Source organism: Giraffa tippelskirchi, chromosome Y (genome assembly GCF_054371585.1).
Source record: "Giraffa tippelskirchi isolate mGirTip1 chromosome Y, T2T-mGirTip1v1.2.pri, whole genome shotgun sequence".
NCBI classification, from domain to species: Eukaryota; Metazoa; Chordata; class Mammalia; order Artiodactyla; family Giraffidae; genus Giraffa; species Giraffa tippelskirchi.
Window position 1 is genome coordinate 17071315 of NC_137290.1, and position 26818 is coordinate 17098132.

Genomic DNA, 26818 nt, shown 5'->3' on the forward strand with positions numbered 1-26818 from the left:
TCCATGTTCGATGCATGAGACAAGGGCTCAGGGCCGGGGCAATGGGATGATCCAGAAGGATGGGATGGGGAGGGAGGTGGGTGGGGGGTCCAGGAGGGGGAACACATGTAAACCCATGGCTGATTCATGTCAATGTATGGCAAAAACTATTGCAATGTTGTGAAGTGATTGGCCCCCAACTAAAATAAATAAATTTATTAAAAAAAAAAAAAGAAAAAAAAAAAAAAGAAAAAACGCATGGAACAATTTTATAGACTCTGAGGGAGAAGGTGAGGGTGGGACGTTCTGGGAGAATGGCATTGAGACATGTGTATTGTCATATGTGAAACAGAGCACCATTCCATGTTCGATGCATGTGACAAGGGCTCAGGGCCGGGGCAATGGGATGATCCAGAAGGATGGGATGGGGAGGGAGGTGGGTGGGGGGTCCGGGAAGGGGAACACATGTAAACCCATGGCTGATTCATGTCAATGTATGGCAAAAACTATTACAATATTGTAAAGTCATTAGCCCCCAGCTAAAATAAATAAATTTATAAAAGAAAAAAAATAAAGAAAGAAATCTGACAAAAACGACAAGAGCTTTCCCACAGAACAACAGAAAATCACAGTTAACATAGAAATATATACCTATTAAAACAAACATGACAAGAAACGACATCAACAAAAGGCACAGAAAGCAGGAAAACAAAGTACGTGTTATATACATACAAAAAATAAATATATGCATTCGTATACTGTATTGTTGTTTTTCTTTCTGGCTTACTTCACTCTGTATAATGGGCTCCAGTTTCATCCATCTCAGTAGAACCGATTCAAATGTATTTTTTTAATGGCTGAGTAATATTCCATTGTGTATATGTACCACAGCTTCCTTATCCATTCGTCTGCTGATGGACATCTAGGTTGCTTCCATGTCCTGGCTATTGTAAACAGTGCTGCGATGAACATTGGGGTACATGCGTCTCTTTCAATTCTGGTTTTCTCGGTGTATATGCCCAGCAGTGGGATTGCTGGGTCATATGGCAGTTCTATTCCCAGTTTTTTAAGGAATCTCCACACTGTTCTCCATAGTGGCTGTACTAGTTTGCATTCCCACCAACAGTGTAAGAGGGTTCCCTTTTCTCCACACCCTCTCCAGCATTTATTGCTTGCAGACTTTTGGATAGCAGCCATTCTGACTGGTGTGAAATGATATGGAATTTGAAAGATGGTAACGATAACCCTATATGCGAGACAGAATAAGAGACACAGATGCATAGAACAATTTTATGGACTCTGAGGGAGAAGGTGAGTGTGGGACGTTCTGGGAGAATAGCATTGAAACATGTATATTATCATATGTGAAACAGAACACCATTCCATGTTCGATGCATGAGACAATGGCTCAGGGCCAGGGCAATGGGATGACCCAGAGGGATGGGATGTGGAGGGTGGTGGGTGGGGGGTCCAGGAAGGGGAACACATGTAAACCCATGGCTGATTCATGTCAATGTATGGCAAAAACTATTACAATATTGTAAAGTAATTAGCCCCCAACTAAAATAAATAAATTTATTTAAAAAATAAAAAAAAATAAATATGTGATGCAAACAACCTTAAAACAGTAAATAATCAAGAACAATGAGAAAGCCTACAAGTGAGAAAACGAGTGAACCAGCCACACAGCGTAGCAAAACATGGTCAGTATAATGAATGTTATTAGGGTCCCTGCTGTCAGTGTTCTGGTCCTGAACACGAGCCACAGCACAGCTCCACCTCTTGAGAAAGCGTGCCCAAACGAGGGCAGAAATAACTTTGGATCTTCAGTAGGGACAGGTCAGACTCTAATCTCGGATAACTCCTATTTGCTTTTAGTGCTGCCAGAGCCTGAATATTTGCATTCATTGGAAATCTATTGTCCCTTTTGTATGCCATAGACAAAGAGTCTGCAACCACAGGCAGAAAATTTATGGCCCTACTGGGATCGTTTTCTAGCCTGTGGTGGCAGAAGCATGAGTGTTAGTTCTAGCTAGTTGTTTTCTATTGCCTGATAGTAGGTCTCAGCTTGTGGGAAAGGGTGGGGGTGGGGAGGGGGAGGATTCAATGGTGTTACCTCCTCTGTGTGACTGAACCCTAAGGTCCCGCTTCTCTGTCAGTTTGGGATTTTTCAAAAAGCATTCCTTCCTATGCACTTTGACATCCCAGAACCATCACTCCATCTCTACGTAGTCAAACGCAGTTCACTCCCAGGTTGGCTTTCTAACCCCACGTTTCATCTTCCAGGCCCTATGAACACTGGTTGACCTGCATGGCAGTTTGGGACATGTAGGACCACACCACACATTCTCTGTTTGATTCTCACTCTAGACAAGCTATATTTCATCAGCTTCTTCACCTTGCTTCCTTTCAGTCAAAAGTAATTTAAGTTTACTGAGGTGACTTACCTGAATCCTCAATCTATCCCCTGCTTCTCCATCTCCCACCACAAGACACAGGTTTGGTTCTATTCCTCTCATCCTCCTTCTCCCATCTTCCTTCCATTCTTCCCAGTTATGTCTTGTTCCCATATAGTTGAGCAAGGTCGTCTGCTAATATTCATTGGATGTGCTCGGGGAACTGTTGCCTTTATAGAAGTATTATTTGTGATGCCCCCATGAAGAGAGTTGCTCTCAACGTCTTCTTATTATCTGCCCAATCAGAACTTCTGCTTTTCTTTCTAGGCAGGCTCTGTAATTCATTTATGCATGCCAGTAAGGCAACAAACTTTAGTTGATGTGAATTTATCTGTTTAATGGGAGCTTTCGTGCATACACACATAACTGGTACAACATTGACTTCGAACATGCAGATAAGCCGAGTTATTTTTCCTGAAATTTCTGCTAATGAGGAATTGTCATCAGTTTGAGGAAACATAGTTCCTTTGCAGATAAAAGATGATACAGATATTGGGCTCAAAAAGTCCATTCCTGAAAATATCTAGCTATTTGTCAAATTGTCCCGACATTTTCCCGGAGCACAGATTCCTTATTTCTGCTCTGGAAACTTAACTGTTTCAAGTGGGTGTCAAAGGTCAGAGATGGGCATGGTCATAATTTAATACTAACTTTCCAGGCAAGCGTACTGGTGTGGGTTCCCATTTCCTTCTGCAGGAGATCTTCGCGACCCAGGGAGTGAACCCAGGTCTCCAGATTGCAGGCAGTTGCTTTGCCAACTGAGCCACCAGGAGAGCCCACAAGAAGATGGCAAGTGCCCAGGAATGTAACAGTTGGTAGATGATAGCTTGAAAAATGGAGAAGGCAATGGCATCTCACTCCAGTACTCTTGCCTGGAAAATCCCATGGGCGTAGGAGCCTGGTAGGCTTCAGTCCATGGGGTCGTGAAGAGTCGGACACAACTGGGTGACTTCACTTTCGATTTTCACTTAAATGTATTGGAGCAGGAAATGGCAACCCACTCCAGTGTTCTTGCCTGCAGAATCCCAGGGACGGAGGAGCCCGGTACGCTGCCGTCTCTGGGGTCGCACAGGGTCGGACACGACTGAAGCGACTTAGCAGCAGTAGCAGCAACAACTTGAAACAGAGAGAGAGCGAGCAGGCAGGTGTAGTTAGTCATTTAATCTTAATAGGTAAACCTTAATTGGAGTCTGGATCAGAGAAAAAGCAAGGGTGTTTCATAAAGTCATTTACGTCTCCTTTATTGTCTCTGTTAATGGCTTAGACTGCATGTGAAAGTGAGGTCATTCATTTGTGTCTGACTCTTTGCGACCCCATGGACTGTAACCTACCATTTCTTTCTCCAGGGGATCTTCCAGACCCGGCGATCGAACTTGGGCCTCCCCCATTGCAGGCAGACGCTTTACCATCTGAATCACAGGGGAAGACCTTAGACTGTGTGGGTCACAACAAACTGTGGAAAATTCTTAAAGAGATAAGAATATAAGACCACCATACCTGTTTCCTGGGAAAGGTGCACGCAGGTCAAGAAACAACAGTTGGAACTGGAGAAGGAACAACGGACTGGTACAAAATAGGGAAGGAAATACATCAAGGCTCTATATTGTCACCCAGCTTATTTGACTTCTGTGCAGAGTATACCATGGACAGTAACTTGCTGAAAGAATTTGAAGCTGGAAACAGAATTACTGTGAGAAGTGTGAATAACCTTAGTTATAAGATGACAACACACAAATGGCTGAAAAACACTAGGGACTAAAGAGCCTTCTGATGAGGTGACAGGAAAAGCTGGATTAAAACTCAATCTTATATGGAATTTGAAAGATGGCAACGATAACCCTATATGCGAGACAGAATAAGAAACACAGATGCATAGAACAATTTTATGGACTCTGAGGGAGAAGGTGAGGGTGGGACGTTCTGGGAGAATGGCATTGAGACATGTGTATTGTCATATGTGAAACAGAGCACCATTCCATGTTCGATGCATGTGACAAGGGCTCAGGGCCGGGGCAATGGGATGATCCAGAAGGATGGGATGGGGAGGGAGGTGGGTGGGGGGTCCAGGAAGGGGAACACATGTAAACCCATGGCTGATTCATGTCAATGTATGGCAAAAACTATTACAATATTGTAAAGTAATTAGCCCCCAACTAAAATAAATAAATTTATAAAAAAAAAAAAACTCAATCTAAACACAAACCAACGAACACTAAAAATAAGACCATGGAATGTGGTCCAAACATTTTGAGATCTAGCAATAGGATACAATTGACTCAGTGACAGGTTTCACTTTCTTGACCTCTGATATCACTGCGGGGAGTGACTTCAGCCACGAAATGAAAAGGCACTTGCCACTTGGATGAAAAGCTACGACCAGTCTAGACACCATGTTAATAAGCTGAGTGATTACTGAAAAAGATCCGAAAGGGCAAAGTTGATTTTCAGGAGTAACGTATGGAGGAGTGAGCAGGACCCCAGGAACTGAGTGCCAAAATATCGATGCTTTGCAGTAGTGGGTCTGGAGAAGATGTGTGAGAGTTCCGTTGCGAGCATGGAGTTCAAACTAGCCAAGCATGAAGGAGTTCAACTCAGACTATTCACGGAAGTTCTGACGCTGACCATGAAGAGCCAATATATTGACCATCTAGGGCCTAGAGTGAAATCACTGGGAAGAAACTGATGCTGGGAAAGATTGAGGGAAGGACGAGAAGGGAATGCCAGAGGGAGAGATGGCTGCAAAGCATCACTGACTCAAAAGTCATGGGTTTGAGTAAACTGGTGATTTGAAAGGCAGGGGAACCCAGGGTTCTTGCTGTACATGGAGTCACAAAGAGTCAGACAAGACTGAGTGGCTGAAGAACATCAACAAATTGGTATTGGCAGTGCTTGGGAGACTTTGTCATTATACATGGGATGAAAAGTGAGACTGAGGACAATTAGAAAGAACACAACTCTTGTCGGTTTCCTTGTTTTCCACCCTCAAAGTATTCTTCTCACAACATCTCTTGAGAGCTTTCCAGAGAAGGAGAATCCCTGGGGAGTCATGTGGTATCCTGAGATGGAAACCATACCCTATATGCCACTTGGATCTACAACCTTGGTCTTAGGCAGAAGCAGGCATTGTCTCTAAATATGTGCTAGAGCTGCCCATCTTCTGATGGGTTAACAGTTATGGTTTGTGATCTTAAGAATGGGATGAGAGGTAAACAAACTTACAGTTCTCAATCCAACTCTGTAATCCTGGGAGAAGCATCTTTGACTTGTGTATCCTAGTCGCCCTTAGGAATGCTTACAAGCGGTTACATTACTGAGCAGGGATGTAGGCAGGAAACTGCATCCATTTTGACTTTACCGCTGGCCTTCTCTGTGAATAGACCATTCCTCTTCTCTTAATGTCACAGTTTTTGTCTTCAGATGAAGGTTGAGCATTGTGGAAGTGTGTGAATGCATGTGAAATCCCCATAAAACTGAAGACAGGGAGTACACAGTTTTCCTATTTGAGTCAGATCTCAAAGACATTTAGCTTTACAGATCCGCACTATCAATGCATCTCAAATATTCATAAAATTCTTATGTGATGATTGTCACACAGATTTGAGACCAGAAGACCTGTATAGTCAGCTGCTTAGTAGTGTGGTGGGGCTTGGACATTTCAGGTATTATGTAAGAAGAATGTGAGCCATGTTATAACTTCCTTTCATTTTAACTGTCTATCACACCCACTTGGGAAGGGGGAAGGGGACTTCCACCATGTGGGAAGAGAATTCCAGGTTTCGTCCTTAGTTTCATTTGATGCCTAAGAGTGTTCATTACTGGTGAGTGTGCAGCCTCCTATAGGAAGGTCGTATCCTATTACAGGAAGGCCTGGTTGAAACTCCAGGCCTCTACATGGCCTTCTTGAGTACTGCCGTATTAGAGGGTGGGTGTTTTGTTATTGCCAGACATCATAGATACCTAAGGTCCCACGCATCTTTTGCTGGGTTGATTGGGAGAGTACCATAGTTTTTAACTATGTTTGGGCGGAGGAGCTTGGTTATTATTGAAATGCTTTCAACCTTTGACGCATCCATTTGTCTTGCACTTTGAAAAGAGAAAGAAGAGTTTTGAATGGGCAGTTTAATTTGTGCCTGGCTGTATTTTTGAATGAACTATTTCTTCAGCTGAAATTTCTAACATAAAAGTCCAAAAGAGAGCCCAGACATACACTCACATTCTTAATCTGATGCACACACACACAAGCACAGTCACGATCTTGTATGCTTAAACACAATTACAAAAAGAAAAGAAAACCCAAGGACTCACTGGAGGACACCTATGAACTTCCCAAAGTTTCTCTGATACTTGTCTCTAGGCTTAATTTTGGAAATCATTTTCTACTTGAATGATATGTCTCTAGCGACATTTTAAATCAGAATGCTTTAAAAGATATACCTTTGTTGTGCATTCCATGGGATCTTAAAGTACTTTGCATGTAAGACTATTCTGTGATTTGCTAAAATGAAAATAATTTGTAGGGTAACAATAGTGAAGTCATATTGAGCTATTTAGGCCCTGCAGTTACACATTTGCTTGTTCCACTATAAGCACCCAATTTCATCCTCTGATCTTCTCCCATCAATTTTTCTACTTCTTGTCTCAATCTTCTGTGTTTAACTCACTGCGTTAACTCACTTGAATTTTTGTTCTCACTTTTACTATTTTAGGCACAAATTATAAAATAAATAAGTACGGGAAAGAACACTGAACTCATGTATAATATTTCCCTACTGTATTGAGATACTTTCTCTATAAGCTTTTGAGAATTAAAGGTACTGATATGTTAAAGCCATATGGGAATTGATCACCAAGGTAATGCATCATGTAACCAGGCTTCCCGTGGTAGGACAATTGAGGTACAATTTAATACTATGTTTTCAGGAGGGAACAAAAACAGTAGCTTTCCCACATAATATATTGCATGTCCTTATCCATGCCTTTTCCAAGTTACCACAGAGCACTAAGGGAATTAATCCTATTCTTTTTGAGAAGGACCTGCCCCTCAAAGCAGAACAGGAAAAGAAGATCAAAGGGAGTGAGCAGGAATAATCAGTACACGCCAATGAAATAGAAGATGTGATTGCTTTTAAGGTGCTATTTCTCAAAGCATGCAAATTTGGCTCCATAGTAAGATGCCTGAAATCGAAAACCAGACCATTGGACTTTGCGCTTGAAAGGATAACTAAGGACACCGATTTCAATAACTCTTACAATTGCTGCAAAATGCTTACCTCTCTAAAGTATAGTGTTCTCAGCCAAATTTAATGAAAGTTTTCAGTGAAAGAAAAAGCGTGTGCTGTTTGGACACCTCCCTTATCTACACAAATAGTCCACAGCTTTCACTCTGCATTAGCCCCAAACATGAGAACGGTGAACTTAACTTGGTGTTGTCCTATGTGGGTTACCACACCAAAACAGGGCCATGACTTGATATTGCTACTACTGTCTAAAGAAATGGCCACAAAGTGGAGATTGCCAAGATTTCTAGGTAGTGTTCATGACAGTCTGGGGGGTCCAACTGGCAGACACTCTGCTCATCTTCTTTCATTGTGAACTATGTGAAGGATCAGCCATTGATTTTGATCCCTCCTTACTCCATGACTTTTCTAGAGAATTAAAATGAATGATTCTTTTTTGTTTGTTTGTTTTTTTCATAAATATCTCTATAACTACTACTGAATTTTAGGGAACTGGGGCCTGAAACAACATGACTAGTATGGGTTGTTATAGACTGTAAACTTCATGAGAGCAGCAATCATTTTATAATTTGAATTCCCACATTTGACATTCATGAACATATAAGATATATATTTATCAACCGGGAAAAGATTCTCAGTAAGTAGGAAAGGTCAATTATGATAATAGTGCAGGTTATAGGATGTTGTTGAGTAATGTATATAGCATTTGATTCGTGATTACATTTCCTTGTTGATAATTCAGTAAGTACACGTTTTAGCTGATGTGAAAGATACACAAAGAAAAGAGGGTAGACCCCAAACACATTGAAGACCTGATATCCGTGCTCACCTTGGTAGGAGGGCGAACAGAGGTTCCTTCCAACCCCAAGAAAGAGTTGAGGCAAAGTTGTGAGAAGGGGCTTAGCACATCTGAAAGCAGTGTGTGTGATTGTAGCTCCAGAAGCACGGTGTAAGAGAATGGTACTGAAACTACTACGGAAAACAAATATCATGTCTTCAAAGAACTTGTTAACCATCCTGAGGTGCTGCAATCACCAGAGGAATTTATTTTGTCTCTGAGGGAACAGATAAGCAAAATCTAAATATGCATTAGGAAATATAGGGTGGAATCATGGTGGCAGGAAATAAAGGTACGCCTTAAGGAGAGCAGAGCTAAAATGACCCTATACAGTACCACTTGTAAAATACCTATCTTGTGCTGGCCATGGTCCAGTCACTGATTATGTCCTGTAATCGTTGGTATCACAGTGATGGTATAACGGTTCTCCTAATTTTGGACATGCTACAATATTTATATTTTCAAGTATGAAATGAATTTCTAGAATGAAGACAATCTCCTGTCTAATGTCTTAAGACTCTGCTGCTGCTAAGTCACTTCAGTTGTGTGCAACTCTGTGCGACCCTATGGACAGCAGCCCACCAGGAGCCCCTTTCCACGGAATTCTCCAGGCAAGAATACTGGAGCGGGGCACCATTTCCTTCTCTATCTTAAGACTCTACCGATACGTAATAGAATATCATGTAACTGTGAATGCACTAAGGTTCGTACTGTGTAGGTGCACTTGTTTTGATTTTATTTGTATGTGTTCCTTCACCCGTACCATCCTCATTTAGACACCCATTCATTTCAGCAGGGATGATTTCCCAAATCACTTTCCATCCATTACCTCTTTTCCCTTTGTTCTCATTTTCTTGCTTAGAAACAATAGGCTAGGTGCCATTTACCTAGGATGCCTAACGGATGTTTTCTTGAACTGAAGAGTTTATAAAAGAGTGCAGAGAAATAGCCAGACATTGAAATAAAGCCTTAATTTACTCTTCATTGCTTCAAAATAGAAAACAAAACTGTGCAGAGGAACGTGTAACTTTATTGTTCAAATACAAGAATTGTGGGTATTTGTTGACATCTCCCAACGTAAATTTTAATCTTCATTAGGTTCCATAAGCTGATACTTATTTGATAGGTCAGTTTTAATTAGCATGGTTTTCACATAAGGAATATCGTTGATGAATTGACTTGAAAGAGAGGAGGTGGGTGTATAAGCGATCGTTGGCACTGGGGACCTTGAGTTGCCTCTCTGTTGCTGGTTAGGAAGAGGACTGTCATGGGCTGACATATCGCTATACCTGTCTGGAAATGTAGAAGGCTCCACCATCAGTCCAAAAGAACTGCTCCATAATGGAGATACGATGTGGTTCTGAGAAGTAGATGTAGCGGTAGTAGCAAAGTCCTCAACATGGCCATTTGCTTGAGTGTAGGTGCTATGGAAGTGCCAATTAAAAATGCTCAACTGGTTTAAAACAGCAGGTTGATCTACCACGTTCTGTTCTCTTTGTCTAACTGATATTGATGGGGAAGGAAAGTCACGCGGAAGTAGGGCGCTTGTTTTAGGGACTATCTGGCTGGTATAAGTCTTTTGTGGGAAAGGCACACTTAAACTGGTGGAAGCTGAAAATGGACTCTCTCCACTAGTTTGAGCATGAAAACCAGAGTTACGATCATCTATGTTGACCCTTGCTTTAACATGCTTCTTCTCGTAATCTGGAACTAGTGAAGATTTCGGAAACACATTGCTAATCCCAACTCTTCTTTTCATTCTTCCTAAAAGTTGGGGATAGCCTCTTTTGAAATTTGGATTATGGTAGATCTGTAACTAAAATCAAAGGATACAATTATTTAGTTTTTTATAAACGAAGGTAAAACTGACAAGCAAAGTTAAACTATAAAAATGTATTCCTTTAATGATGCCAATTAAATAGAATCAAAGACAACACCTCCATTAGTAGTTTTAACACCTTACATGTTAGAAACAAGTATGCTCCTCAACTAAAAAATATGTTGTATATATACAGTAAATACCACTTAAAGTAGCTTGAGGACATGTATCTGATTTCAAGTTGCTAGGAGAGTGTATTAAGTATCAAATATTTTAACCTCCAGCTGTTCTCAACTTCAAAAAATAAAACGTGTTCAACAGTTTGCTATCTCAATTTTAAATTCGGTTTTTGCTACATATGTGAACATGCTTTCTAAGTCACATGATTTAATCTTACATATTGACAGTAAGTGGAAATTTTGGATTACCTTGCTCAAAACAGAGACATTGTTTTCTTCTTCCAGAAAGTCAGGGAGTGAAGCAGATCTTTGAAAAGTTTGTCGCTTTTTACTAAACCCATAAAGTTTAAGCTGGCTAACTAAACTTTTCATACTATCAGTTTCAAATATTCTGAAAGGGGCCTTTCTTTCCAAGACTTCTTTCTTGAAGAGTTCTTCGTTGATCACTATAGAAGTGCCACTCTCATCCCACCAAATAGATTCAAACTGATCACTTTCAACTATAGTCCAGAGTTTTTGTGGAAAAGTGAGGGAAAGAAAATCATTCCACTCATTTCTTTCAGAGACAGAAAATGTGTAGGGTGGCCTTTTTATCCCAGCTTCCTTAGACAAAGCCTGGAAAGCATATTCTTCAATCATAGATCTCAAAACTGAGTCCCCAGTAAGTGTGTAATCACACGAAGACGATCCAATGGAGGTTTTGGAACCACTTGATACATCGTTACGAAGCACATCTTGAATTTCTGAAGGAATGTGTGCCATCTCAGAGAGATCTTTCTTCAGATACTTTTCTCATTTGTCTGACTTTACACACTCTAACTTCAAATGCTGCTTGGCTGGCGTACAGAGATAAACTCTCAAGACCATCAGCATGGTTCTCAAAGTCAAAAAGCTGTGACATCACAAAGTCACTGGTCTCCTAGCAATTGAAGAGTAGCGCTGACATCATAAAGTCACTGGTCTTCTAGCAATTGAAGGGCAATGTTCAACCAGTGTTTACTTCTACATCAACTTAAAATAAAGGCTGCTTGCATAAACAGTAACCAAAAACATGAAACCTGCAAAATGTCATTGCTAAAGAATTTTTACACAGAAAAATCACATCAATAAGTCTACTTGGTTCCTGAAATAAAAGTGATTGATCACCCTTCTATACACATATTCTTAACATTCAGGACTGTTACCAAACCAAACATGGGTCTGCTCACTTCTATGCAATGAAGTCAATCAACTGACTGTGGGTTTCAGTGAAAGCAAGTGTAGTGTTTATTTTATGACCTTGCACAGAAGTGTTTATATTATGCAGAGTAAAATAGTCAGGCACGGAAAGAAAGACTCATTTTACTCTTAATTATTCCAAAATAGAAATTGGCCCTATGAAGATGAATATGTAACTTTTTTCTTCAAATAAGAGAATTGTAGGAATTTGTTGACATCTCCAAACATTAATTTTACACTTTGGTATCCTCCATAATCCAACACCCATTTGGTACATCAGTTGTATTAGGACAGTTTTCAAATAATGAAGATGGTTGATGAGTGGATCTTGAAAGAGAAGCAGCAGATGTATCAGGGATCTTTGGCACTGGGAAAACTAAATTGCCTGACTGTTGTAGTTTAGGAAAAGGACGGTCATGGGCTGACATGTTACCATACCAACCTGGAAAGGTAGAAGGCTCCACCCTCGGTCCAAACTAACTGTTCTGTAATGGACATAAGTTGCGGTACGGAGAAACAGAAGTAGACATAGCTGCAAAATTTTCACTAGAGCCATTTGATTTAGTGCAGCTGCTATGTGAAATCCCATGACAAATGCTCAAGCTAGATTGTGGGATGGGGAGGGAGATGGGAGGGTACTCCCAGAGGGAGGGGATATATGTGCCTCTATGGTTGATTTATTTTGAATTCTGACAGAATACAGCAAAATTCTGTAAAGCAATTTCTCTTCAATTAAAACAACAACAACAACACCTAAAGCAGCTGCAGATTGATGTATCACAGTATGCTCCTGTGGTCTAACTGATATTTACGATGGAGAAGAGAAATCATTTCAAGTTGGGGCACTTGTTTCAGCAGCTATCTGGATGGTAGAAGGCTTTCGTATGAATGGCACATTTAAACTTGTGCAGGCTGAAAATACACTCTGTCCTCAAGTTTCAGGATGAAAGTCAGAGTTTTGATCATCCACATTACCCCTTGCTTTAACATGCTTCTTCTTATTACCTCGGACTAATGAAGATACTGTAGAGACATCTATTCCCAACTCTTCTTTTCACTCTTCAACAAATGCTAAAGGATCTTCTCTAGGCAGGAAACACAGAAAGGTTGTATAAACTCGAACCCAAAACAGCAAATCAAATGGCAACAGGATCATACTTATCAACAGTTACCTTAAATGTAAATGGGTCGAGTGCCCCAACCAAAAGGCAAAGACTAGCTGAAAGGATACACAAACAAGACCACTGTTTATGTTGTCTACAACAGACCCACCTCCAAACAAGGGGCACATAGAGACTGAAAGTGAAGGGCTGGAAAAAAGGTATTCCAAGCAAGTCGAGACCAGAAGAAAGCAGGAGTAGCAATACACATATCAGACAAAATAGACTTTAAAATAAAGCCTGTGAAAAGACACAAAGAGGGACACTACATAATGATCAAAACATCAATCCGAGAAGAAGATATAACGATTGTAAATACATACGCACCAAACATAGGAGAACCACAATATGTAAGGCAAAGGCTAACAAGCATGAAAGGGAAATTAACGACAACACAGTCATAGTGGAAGACTTTACTACCCCACTCACACCTATGGATAGATCAAGTAAACAGAAAATTAACAAGGAAATACAAACCTTAAATGATACTATGGACCAGTTAGACATAATTGATATCGATACGACATTTCACCACAAAACAATGGGTTTCACCTTTTACTCAAGTACGTATGGAAACTTCTCCAGGACAGATCACATCCTCGGCCATAAGTCCAGCTTTGGTAGATTCAAAAAACCTTGAAATCATTCCAAGCATATTTTCTGACCACAGTACACTGAGACTAGATGTCAACTGCAAGAGAAACACTATTTAAAATTCAAACATATGAAGGCTGAATACCACGCTGCTAAATAAGCAAAAAATCGCAGAGGAAATCCAAAAAGATATCAAAATATGCATAGAAACAAATGAAAATGAAAACGCAACAACCCAAAACCTATGGGACGCTGTAGAATGAGTGCAAAGGCGAAGGTTCATAGCAAAAGCGGCTTACCTCAAGAAAGAAGAACCAAGTCAAACAAATAACCTAACTCTACACCTAAAGCAACTAGAGAAGGAAGAATTCAAGAACCCCAGGCTTAGTAGAAGGAAAGAAATCATATAATAGAGCAGAAATAAATGTAAAAGCAACAAATGAGACCGGAGCAAAAATCAACAAAGCTAAAAGCTGGTTCTTTGAGAAGATATATAAAATTGACAAACCATTAGCCGGACTCATCAAGAAACAAAGGGAGAAGAATCAAATCAACAAAATTAGAAATGAAAATGGAGAGTTCTCAACAGACAACACAGAAATACAAAGGATCATAAGAGACTACTATCAACCCCTATATGCCAATAAAATGGACAACTTGGAAGAAGTGGGCAAATTCTTAGAAAAGTACAACTTCTGAAAACTGAACGAGGGAGAAAAACAAAATCCTAACAAACCCATCACAAGCACGGAAATTGAAAGGGTAATCAGTAATCTTCCAGCAAACAGAAGCCCAGGACCAGACGGCTTCACAGCTGGATTCTACCAAAAATTGAGAGAAGAGCTAATACCTATCATACTCAAATGCTTCCAGGAAATTGCAGAGGAGGGGAAACTTCCAAACTCATTCTATGAGGCCACCATCACCCTAATACCAAAACCAGACAAAGATGCCACTAAAATAAATAAATAAATAAATAAATAAATAAATAAATAAATAAATAAATAAATAAATATAACCATGGGGCAATATCACTGATGAACATAGATGCAAAAATCCTTTACAAAATTCTAGCAAGCAGAATCCAACAACATATTAAAACGATCATACATCATGACCAAGTGGGATTTATCCCAGGGATGCAAGGATTCTTCAATATCCACAAACTAATCAACATAATACACCACATTAACAAATTGAAAAATAAAAATCATGTGATTATCTCAATAGATGCAGAGAAACCCTTGGACAAAATTCAACATCCATTTATCACCAAAACCCTCCAGAAAGCAGGCATAGGAGGAACAAATCTCAACATAATAAAAGATATATACGACAAACCCACAGCAAACATTATCCTCAATGGTGAAAAATTGAAAGCAATGCCCCTAAAGTAAGGATCAGTACAATGGTGCCCACTCTCACCACTCCTATTCAACATAGTTTTGGGAGTTTTGGCCACAGCGATCAGAGCAGAAAAAGAAATAAAAGGAACCCGGATTGGAAAAGTAGAAGTAAAACACTCACTGTTTGCAGATGCCATGATCTTCTACAGAGAAAATCCTAAACACTCCACCAGAAAATTACTAGAGCTAATCAATGAATATAGTAAAGTTGCAGGAAACAAAATGAACACGCAGAAATCCCTTGCATTCCTATACACTAACAAGGAGAAAACTGAAAGAAAACTTAAAGAAACCATTCCATTCACCACTCCAATGAAAACAATAAAATACTGAGGAATATATCTACCTAAAGAAACAAAAGACCTATATATACATATAGAAAACTATAAAACACTGGTGAAAGAAGTCAAACAGGACACAAATAGATGGAGGAATATACCATGTTCATGGAGTGAAAGAATCAATATAGTGAAAATGAGTATACTACCCAAAGCAATCTATAGATTCAATGCAATCCCTATCAAGCCACCAACGGTATTTTTCAGGGAAATAGAAGAAATAATTTCACAATTTGTATGGAATTACAAAAAACCTCGAATAGCCAAAGCAATCTTGAGAAAGAAGAATGGACCTGGATGAATCACCCTGCCTGATTTCAGGCTGTACTACAAAGCTACAGTCATCAAGACAGCGTGGTTCTAGCACAAAGACAGAAATATAGATAAATGGATCAAAATTGCAAGCCCAGAGGTCCAAGCCACGTACCTATGGACACTTTATCTTTGATAGAGGAGGCAAGAATATACAATGAAGACAAGACAATCTCTTTAACAAGTTGTGCTGGGAAAACTGGTCAAGCACTTGTACAAGAGGGAAACTAGAACACTTTGTAGCACCGTACACAAAAATAAATTCAAAATGGATTAAAGATCTAAATGTAAGACCACAAAGTAGAAAACTCCTAGAGGAAAACACAGGCAAAACGCTTTCTGACAGAAATCACAGCAGGATCCTCTATGACCCACCTCCCAGAGTAATGGAAATTAAAGCAAACATACGCCAATGGGACCTAAATAAACTGAAAAGCTTTTGCACAGTGAAGGAAACTATAAGCAAGGGAAGAAGACTGCCTTCAGAATGGGCCAAAATTATAGCAAACGAAGCAATTGACAATGAATTAATCTCAAAACTATATAAGCAACGCCTGCAGCTCAATTCCAGAAAAATAAGCAAGCCAATCAAAAAAGGGGCCAAAGAACTAAACAGTCATTTCTCCAAAGAAGACATACAGATGGCTAACAAACTCTTGAAAAGATGTTTAACATCACTCATTATCAGAGAAATGCAAAGCAAAACCATAATGAGGTACCATCTCACACCAGTCAGAATGGCTGCTATCCAAACGTCTACAAACAATAAATCCTGGAGAAGGTGTGGAGAAAAGGGAACCCTCTTACACCGTTGATGGAAATGCGAACTATTAGAGCTACTATAGTGAACAGTGTGGAGATTCTTAAAAACCTGGAAATGGAACTGCCATATGACTCAGCAGTCCTACTGCTGGGCATACACCCCGAGAAATCCAGAATTGAAAGAGACACGTGTACCCCAATGTTCACCCTAGCACTGTTTATAATAGCCAGGACATGGAAGCAACCTAGATGTACAACAGCAGACGAATGGCTAAGAAAGCCGTGGTACATATACACAATGGAATATTACTAAGCCATTCAAAAGAATGCATTTGAACCAGTTTTAACGAGGTGGATGAAACTGGACCCTATTAAACAGAGCGATGTAAGCCAGAAGGAAAAACACCAATAACACACACACACACACACACACACACACACACACACACACACACACGGAATTCAGAAAGATAGTGATGATAACCCTATGTGAAAGACAGGAAAAGTGACACAGATGTATAGAAGAGTCTTCTGGACTCTGTGAGAGAAGGCAAGTCTGGGATGGATTCAGAGAATAACATGGAAACATGTGTATTTTCATATGTGAAACAGACCTCCAGTGCAGGTGCAATGCATGAGACAGGGTGCTCAGAGTTGGTGCACTGGGATGACCCAGAGGGATGGAATTGGGGTGAGGGGGTTCAGGATGGGAAACCCATGTACACCCGTGGCTGACTCATGTCAATGCATGGCAAAACCACTACGATATTGTACCATAATTAGCCTCCAATTAAAATAAATATAATAAAAAAAATAGAAAACTAAAAAATATAAAACCAAAAACATGTAACTTTTCTAAACTGCAGCATTCACAGACCATCTTCATCTTGGACTACATGAGGACACCACCTCTATTATTATTTATTTTCTTTAATCCAGCAAAAGAAAGGTCACTCTTATTCCTTTTATCATCACTGGTGTGGGTGTGTCCAACATGCTGAGCTGTGTGGTTGAGAGATTGCTCCGTAGAGGAATTTTTTGGTCTCTATGATATCCCCAGGAGGCAACACTAAGCACAGTCATTTCTCGAGATGAGGAAAGTGATATGCGCAATGTCACACAACAGGCCAGTCAGCACCACAGCCAGGATTCAGATGGGTCTACCCGACTCACAACCCAGGTCAGTGACCCCCTCACAGGTGACACTGGCCCAGAGTCTGTGGCACCATAGTAATTTGACAAAATGCATCTCCCTGACTCCACTGCCCATGGGGGTGGACATTGTTCCTTATTTTATCTAGTTTTGGAAAGAGGCTAGATGGTTAAATGAAGTTAGAGGGGTGTCAGCTTTCTACTGGAAAGAATAGAATTCATTAGAGGTAACTTTGAGCAGGAAAGAAACTTATTAAAGGATATTAAGTGACTGAGATTTCTGAGAGGGATGGCTGGAGAGACAGCCATGAACAATATAGAGTTTGAGTGCAGGATCTTCTGTCACTCATTGGAGAAGACCCTGATGCTGGGAAAGATTGAGGGCAGGAGAAGAAGGGGATGACAGAGGATGAGATGGTGTGATGGCATCACCAACTCAATGGACATGGGTTTGGGTGAACTTCAGGTGTTGGTGATGGACAGGGAGGCCTGGCATGCTGCAGTTCATGGGGTCGCAGAGAGTCGGACTGGACTGAGTGACTGAACTGAACTGTCACTACCACTGGCTCCAGACACAGTGGCTGTCACTAGTGACATGGCTTATGTCCCTTCCACCTCGTCTAGATTGAATTCTATGCATCAGAACCCAGTTGCACTGCTTTCACCTGTAAGTGTATCCATTGGCTAAGCCTACATTTCATGTGGCTGTACCTAATTGGTCTTAAGTGCCATCTGGATGTATTTGATTGGCTGAGCCTGGGTACCATCTGGGTGCGTCTAATTGATTGAGCCTAGGTCCCATGGTTACGTTCTGACTGCAAGGCAGGTGGGGAAAATGACATCCAGACTGTTTCTAGTGCAGATTCGTACGATGGAAAATTAAAGCAGTGACTAAAAGTCTCCTCACTGCAGACTTGTCCAAAGTCTCTTTATCAGTCAGGTCGGTTTTTCAAAGCTCAGTTCACCCTACTAAGTGAAGCAGAAGGGTTTAGTAAGTCAAGTGCTCTGTGCTCCGCTGTGTTAATTTGCCTAGTCTGGAGCTACATTTCCCAGAATCCCTTTCTTTGATTTTGAGTTCAGTCAGTCTGTTCAGTGGCTTAGTTGTGTCCGATCCTTTGCGAGCCCATGGACTGCTGCAAGTCAGGCCTCCTTGTCCATCACCAACACCCCGGAGTTTACTCAAACTCATGTCCATTGTGTTGGTGATGCCATCCAACCAACCTGTCCTTTGTTGTCCCCTTCTCCTCCCACCTTTGGTCCTTCCCAGCATCAGTTCAGTTCAGTTCAGTCTTTCAGTCATGTCCGAGTCTTTGCGAGCCCATGGACTGCTGCAAGTCAGGCCTCCTAGTCCATCACCAACGCCCCAGAGTTTACTCAAACTCATGTCCATTGAGTTGGTGATGCCATCCAACCAACCTGTCCTTTGTTGTCCCCTTCTCCTCCCACATTTGATCTTGCCCAGCATCAGTTAAGTTCAGTTCAGTCTTTCAATCGTGTCCGAGTCTTTGCGACCCCATGAATTGCAGCACACCAGGCCTCTCTGTCCATCACCAACTCTCGGAGTTTACCCAAACCCATATCCATTGAGTCAGTGATGCCATCCAACCGTCTCATCCTCTGTCATCCCCTTCTCCTCCTGCCCTCAATCCTACCCAGCATTAGGGTCTTTTCCAATGAGTCAACTTTTCGCATGAGATGGCCAAAGGACTGCAGTTTCAGCCGGATCATCAGACCTTCCAATGAACACCCAGGATTGATCTCCTTTAGAATGGATTGACTGGATCTCCTTGCAGTCCAAGGAACACTCAAGAGTCTTCTCCAACACCACAGCTCAAAAGCATCAATTCTGCGGCACTCAGCTTTTTCACCGTCCGAATCTCACATCCATACATGACCACTGGAAAAACCATAGCCTTGACTAGACGGACTTTTGTTGGCAAAGTAATGTCCCTGCTTTTAAATATGCTATCTAGGTTGGCCATAACCTTCCTTCCAAGCAGTAAGCATCTTTTAATTTCATGGCTGCAGTCACCATCAACAGTGCTTTTGGGGCCCCCCAAAATAAAGTCTGACACTCTTTGCACTGTTTCCCCTTCTATTTCCCATGAAGTGATGGGACCACATGCCATGATCTTAGTTTTCTGAACGTTCAGCTTTAAGCCAACTTTTTCACTCTCCTCTTTCACTTTCATCAAGAGGCTCTTTTGTTCTTCTTCACTTTCTGCCATAAGGGTGGTCTTTCTAATCAGTCAGTCCTTCGCATCAGGTGGCCAAATTATTGGAGTTACAGCTTCAGCATCAGTCCTTCCAATGAACATGCAGGACTGATGTCCTTTAGGGTGGACTGGTTGGATCTCCTTGCAGTCCAAAGGACTCTCGAGGGTCTTCACCAACATCACAGTTTCAAAGCATCAATTCTTTGGTGCTCAACTTTCTTTCTACTCCAGCTCTGACATCCATACATGACTACTGGAAAAACCATAGCTTCGACTGGACGGTTCCTCTGCCTATTCTAAAACCAGCTTCACCATCCGGAAGTTCACAGTTCACATATTGCTGGAGCATGGCTTGGAGAATTTTGAGCCTTGATTTACTAGCGTGGGAGATGAGTGCAATTGTGCGGTAGTTTGAGCATTCTTTGGCACTGCCTTTCTTTGGGATTGGAATGAAAACTGACCTTTGCCAGTCCTGTGGCCTCTGCAGAGTTCTCCAAAATTTTTGGCGTATTGAGTGTAGCACGTTCACAGCATCATCCTTCAGGATTTCAAAATAGCTCAACTGGAATTCCAGCACCTCCACTAGCTTTGTTCCTAGTGATGCTCTGTAAGGCCCACTTGACTTCATATTCCAGGATGTCTGGCTCTAGGTGAGTGATCGTACCACTGTGCTTATCTGCGTCTTGAAGATACAGATATATAGATATAGATATATACAGTTCTGTGTATTCTTGCGACCTCTTATTAATAGCTTCTGCTTCTGCTAGGTCCCTATCATTTCTGTCCGTTATCGAGCCCATCTGTGCATGAAGTGTTCCCCTGGTAACTCTAGTTTTCTTGAAGAGATCTCTAATCTTTCCCATTCTGTGGTTTTCCTCTATTTCTTTGCATTGATCGCTGAGGAAGGCTTTCTTATCTCTCCTTGCTATTCTTTCGAGCTCTAATTCAAATGGGAATTACTTTCATTCTGTCCTTTGTTTTTCACTTCTCTTCTTTTCATAGTTATTTGTAAGGCCTCCTCAGACAGCCATTTTCCTTTTTTTGCATTTCATTTCCATGGGGATGGTCTTCAGTCACGAACTTCCGTCCATAGATCATCAGGCACTCTGTCTATCAGATCTAGTCCCTTTAATCTATTTCTCATTTACGTTGTATAATCATAAAGGATTTGACTGAGGACAAACCTGAATGAGATGGAATTGCCAACGTCCGCTGAATCATCAAAAAAGCAAGAAAATTCCAGAACAACATCTATTTCTGCTTTATTGACTATGCCAAACCCTTTGACTGTGTGGATCACAATAAACTGTGGAAAATTCTGAAAGAGATTGGATTACCAGACCACTTGACCTTTCTCTTGAGAAATCTGTATGCAGCTCAGGAACAACAGTTAGAACTGGACATGGAACAACAGACTGGTTCCAAATACGAAAAGAAGTACGTCGGGGCTGTATATTGTCCCCCTGCTTATTTAACTTATATACAGAGCACATCATGAGAAACCCTGGGCCGGAAGACACACAAGCTGCAGTCATGATTGCTGGGAGAAATATCAATACCTCAGGGATGCAGATAACACCACCCATATGGCAGAAAGTGAAGAGGAATTAAAACACCTCTTGATGAAAGTGAAAGAGGAGAGTGAAAAAGTTGGCTTAAAGTTCAGCATTCAGAAAACTAAGGTCATGGCATCTGGTCCCATCACCTCGTGGCAAATAGACGGGGAAACAGTGGAAACAGTGTCAGATTTTATTTTGGGGGGCTCCAGAATCACTGAAGATGGTGACTCTCGCCCTGAAATTGAAAGACGCTTACTCTTTAGAGGGAAAGTTATGACCAAACTAGCCAAAATATCAAAAGGCAGAGACATTACTTTGCGCAAAAAGGTCCGTCTAGACAAGGCTATGGTTTTCCAGTGGTCATGTATGGATGTGAGAGTTGGACTGTGAAGAAAGCTGAGCGCCGAAGAATTGATGCTTTTGAATTGTGGTGTTGGAGAAGACTCTTGAGAGTCCCTTGGACTGCAAGGAGATCCAACCAGTCCATCCTAAAGGAGATCAGTTCTGGGTGTACATTAGAAGGACTGAGGTTGAAGCTGAAACTCCAATACGTTGGCCACCTCGTGTGAAGAGTGTACTCATTGGAAAAGACCCTGATGTTGAGAACGATAGCGGGCAGGAGGAGAAGGGGACGACAGAGGATGAGATGATTGGATGGCATCACCGACTCGATGGACGTGGGTTTGGGTGAGCTCCAGGAGTTGGCAATGGACAGGGAGGCCTGGCATGCTGTGATTCATGGGGTCACAAACAGTCGGACATGATTGAGCGACTAAACTGACCTGAACTGAACTGACTAGAGGGACCTTTTTTTTTTTTTTGACAAAGTAATGCCTCTGCTTTTTAAAGAGCTGTCTAGCCTGCTCATACCTTTTATTCCAGGGAGCAAGCATCTCTTAATTTCGTGGCTACCATCACCATCTGTATTGATTTTGGAGACCAACATATTATTTGTCACTGTTTCCTCTTCTATTTGTCAAGAAGGGATGGGACCAGATACCATAATCTTAGTTTTCTGAATGTTCAGTTTTAAGCCAAGTTTTTCAATGTCCTCTGTCACTTGCATCAATAGGCTCTTTTGTTCATGCTTTCTGCCATAAGGGTGCTATCATCGGCATATCTGAGGTTATTGATATTTCTCCCGGCAATCTTGATTCCACTTTGTGTTTCCTCCAGCACAGCGTTTCTCATGAAGTACTCTGCATATAAGATCAATAAGCAGGGTGACAATATATAGCCTTGATGTACTCCTTCCTGATATGGAGCCAGTCTGTTTTTCCATGTCCAGGTGTAACTGCTGCTTCTTGACCTGCCTACAGATGTCTCAGGAGGCATATCAGGTGGTCTGGTATTCTCATGTCTTGAAGAATTTTCCACCGTTTGTTGCGATCCACACAAAGGCTTTGGCGTAGTCAATAAAGCAGAAATAGATGTTTTCCTGGAACTCGCTTGCATTTCGTTGGTCCAGTGGAGGTTTGAAATTTGATCTCTTGTTCCTCTGCCTTTTCTAAATCCAGCTTAACATCTGGAAGTTCATGGCTCACAATCTGTTGAAGCCTGGCTTGGAGAATTTTGAACATTAAGTTGTTAGCATGTGAGATGAGCGCAATTGTGCAGTAGTTGAGCATTATTTGCTATAGCCCTCCTTTGGGATTGAAAACTCATCTTTTTCAGTCCTGTGGAAAGATTTGCTGGCCTACTGAGTGCAGCACTTTCACAGCATCATCTTTTAGGATTGGAAATAATTCGACTAGAATTCCATCACCTCCACTAGCTTTGTTTGTCGTGATGCTTCCGAAGGCCCACTTGACTTCACATTCCAGGATGTCTGGGTCTAGGGGAGTGATCAGATCATCGTGTTTATCTGGGTCCTGAAGATCCTTTCTGTATTATGCTGTGTATTCTTGCCACCTCTTCTTCATATGCTCTGCTTCTGTTAGGTCCATGCCATTTCTGCCCTTGATTGTGCCTTTCTTTGCATGAAAAGTTCCTGCGTGTAAGATTGGTCACTCGAACTTTCTCAACGAGAACTCTCGTCTTTCCCATTCTATTGTTTTCCACTATTTCTTTGCATTGATCGCTGAGGAAAGCTTTCTTACCTCTCCTCGCTTTTCTTTGGATCTCTGCATTCAAATGAGTATATCTGTCCTTTCCTACTTTGCCTTCCGTTTCTCATCTTTTCATAGCTGTTTGTAAGGCCTCCTCAGAGAACCATTTTGCCTTTTTGCGTTTCTATTCCTTGGGGATGGCCGTGATCCCTGCCTCGTGTACAATGTCATGAACCTCTGTCCATAGTCCTTCAGGCACTCTTTCTATGAGATCTAATCACTTGAATCTATTTCTCCCTTCCACTGTGTAATCGAATCACAGGGACTTGATTTAGGTCATATCTGAATGGTCCAGTGGTTTTCCCTACTTTCCTCAAGGTAAGTCTGAAATTGGTAATAAGGAGTTCATGATCAGAGTCACAGTCAGCCCCACATCTTGTTTGTGCTGACCTATACAGCTTCTCCCTCTCTGGCTGCAAAGCACATAATCAATCTGATTTCAGTATTGACCCTCTGGTGATGCCCATGTGTAGAGTCTTCTCTTGTGTTCCTGGAAGAGGGTGTCTGCTGAGACTGGTGCAATCTTTTGCCAAAACTCGCTTAGCCTTTGTCCTGCTTCATTCTGTGCTATAAGGCCAACGTTGCCTGTTACTCCAGGTCCTTCCTGGCTTCCTACTTTTGCATTCCAGGCCCCTATAATGAAAAAGACATCTTCTGGGGGTGTTAACTCTAGAAGGCCGGGTAGATCTTCATAGAACCGTTCAACTTCAGCTTCTTCAGCATTACGTGTTGGGGCGTAGACTTGGATTATCATGATATTGAATAGTTTGGCTTGGAAACGAACAGAGATCGTTCTGCCCTTTCGGAGATTGCATCCTAGTACTGCATTTCAGGCTCTGTTGTTGACCATCAAGGCTACTCCATTTCTTCTAAGGGATTCCTACCCACACTAATAGATATAATGGTCACTTGAGTTAAATTCACCCATTCAGGTCCATTTTACTTTGCTGATTCTGGAAATGTCGATGGTCACTCTTGCCGTCTCCTGTTTGACCACTTCCTATTTGCCTTGATTCAGGGACCTAACATTCCAGGTTCCTTTGCAATATTGCTGTTTACAACACCGGACTTTACTTCCATCACCAGTCTCATCCCCCACTGGGTGTTGTTTTTGCTTTGGCATCTTCCCTTCATTCTTTCTGAAGATATTTCTCCACTGATCTCTAGTAGCATTTTGGACACCTACTGACCTGGGGAGCTCATTGTTCAGTGTCCTGTTTTTATTTCTGTTCATGGGGTTCTGACAAGACGTGGTCCACTGGAGAAGGGAATGACAAACTACTTCAGTATTCTTGTCTTGAGAACCCCATGGACAGTATGTAAAAGTTCCGAGGTAGAATTGACCAAAAGAGTAACTTGAGAGAGGGTTTGAAAGTGGAAAGGGAGCAGCAGTCTCTCCTCTTGCAAGGGTGCTGTGCTTTGATGTGGTGACAAGTAGGTGCAGACATGCCTGCAGGCTCTGGCATGTCCTTGCTGTCGTCTGGGATGCATCCACAACTCCCTCCTGACTCCTGGGCATCAGCACCCTCCCTGTCACTGGACACTTGGCTGCAGAGGTAATGGTTTCCTCTCCATTTCTCTACTGTTGGCCCTCAGCAGCCTCACTTTGGTGACTAGACTCTATGGCCTCTCCGTTTGCCTGGTTGGTGGCTCCGGAAGTCCCTTTTCAGACCTCACTTCTCAACCTGCTCCCACAGCTGACATAGAAGGCTCATTAATAATTCTCAGAATAATTTGTGCATGCACATGTGTGTCCTAAATCGCTTCAGTCATGTCCGACTCTGTGTGGCCCTGTGCACTGTAGCCCACCTCTGGCTTCCTCTGTCCATAGAATTCTCCAGGCAAAAATACGGCAATGGGTTACCATGTCCTCCTCCAGGGAATCTTCTCCACACAGAGAGAAGATTAACTCACATCTTTTGCATCTCCTGCACGTGGCTTCTTCATCACTAGTACCATACCCCAAACACATGGGCCGGATCTGGCTCCCCTTCTTGGGTGTGACTGATTGTTGTTCAGTCAGTAAGTCTTTCCAGTTCTTTGCAATCCAGTGGACTGCAGCATCTCAGGCTCCTCTCTCCTCCACTTTCTCCGTGACTTTGTTCAAATTTCCTAGGGCATGAATGATAACGTTAGGAGTATTTACAGACTCACAGGAAGGCTTAGGAAGACACACTGCAGGACTGGGCCCCAAGGGACCACTGCCACAGGATCACGAGGCCCTACTCCTCTCCCCAGCAATTTTTCCTTCTTAACTTTGCATAAGTGCAGTTGTCTCATGGACACAGCTGATGAGTGGACCCTTAAAGGCTTCAGATCCCTGGCTGCAAGGGAGTCTGGGAAATGGAATTTTCAACGCTCCAGCCTCTTCAATTCAGGAGGGTGAGCAGCAAGAGGAATGCATGTTGAAAAGCCATTTCTCACACAGAGATATGCCTGGGGATCGAATCTTTGACGTTACCATCTGGCCCAGGGTTTCCTTGTCAGGCCATGATCGTAGGGGGAGATCTTTGCCTCCCCAGCCCTGCAGATAATCCAAGGCCAGGCTAACTGGTCACCAGACTCGTTAATATGAACCAGCACTCACCTTGGTTCACCTTGATGAAATGAAGGAGGAGAAGCGAACTTTATTTACCCAGCATTATTCACATTCCTGGTCACTTATGTACATAGCGCCTCATCCCATGCATTTTGCAGCTGAGGACGCATCAGACCCAAAGAGACTGAGGAAACTACCTCAGGTCACACAGCTAGTTATGGCAGAAGCTGGACCTGAGCCATCCTGTGGACCAAAGAATGCCTGCTCCTCACCATTACTGTATGCCTGCTGATATTGGGAGAAGCTTTTGTATAAAAGCCGTTCATTCTAATTAGGCACTTTTTCTTGGCTGAGCAGTTTCAGGTGCTGAGGACATGATGGTGGGCAAAACAGGTGGTGGTAGATAAAGGGTATTGGTTGAGATTGGGTTTGTAAACGCTCAACAAGTCAGGGACTAGAAACAGATTTGGGGTTAAGTTGATATTGATGTGGTTTCTTTGTATTTAAATATGTGAGAAAAGATTTGTGCATCTACTTTTTTTTGTTTTGAAATGGAGGTCCCTTGGTTTAGCTTTTGTTTTTCCTCTTTTGGAAAATATATTTATTTTGGACTGTGCCAGATCTTCGCTGCCAAGAGAGAGCTTTCTCTAGTTGCGGTGCATGGGCCTCTCCTTGTGGTGGCTTCTCTTGTTCCAGGGTATGGGCTCTAGAATGCAAGTTCAGTAGTTTTCATGGGCTTAATTGTCCCACAGCATGTGAAATCTTCCAGATCAATGGTCGAACCTGTGTCCTCTATACTGGCAGGCAGATTCTTAACCACTCGACCACCAGGAAAGTCCTGTCTTTCCTTCTTGAAAAATATTTCTCCCGTCTGAAAAAAACACAGACTATGGCAATTGATGGTTTGTCTCAGTGTCTGGGACACAAAATGGCATCGTGATTGTTG

At 41.9% G+C, this 26818-nt stretch overlaps 1 protein-coding gene across 1 annotated transcript; it reads right to left on the reverse strand.

The window, feature by feature from the left end:
* Positions 1 to 9520: 9520 nt before the first annotated feature.
* Positions 9521 to 11407, reverse strand: LOC145537516 (heat shock transcription factor, Y-linked-like). The gene is made up of 2 exons (XM_081568206.1): positions 10758 to 11407; positions 9521 to 10326 (listed from the first exon to the last, which is right to left on the reverse strand). Exons 1-2 carry the CDS (start codon positions 11268 to 11270, stop codon positions 9595 to 9597), a joined length of 1245 nt encoding a protein of 414 aa, XP_081424332.1. The 5' UTR covers positions 11271 to 11407; the 3' UTR covers positions 9521 to 9594.
* Positions 11408 to 26818: the final 15411 nt, after the last annotated feature.

Excerpts from the sequence above, each read along its gene's own strand:
- LOC145537516 (XM_081568206.1), bottom strand. The coding sequence starts at position 11,270 with ATGGCACACATTCCTTCAGAAATTCAAGATGTGCTTCGTAACGATGTA. Across the intron at positions 10,327-10,757 it reads ATGTCTCTGTTTTGAGCAAG|TTACAGATCTACCATAATCC; the intron begins GTAATCCAAAAT and ends CTTTGATTTTAG.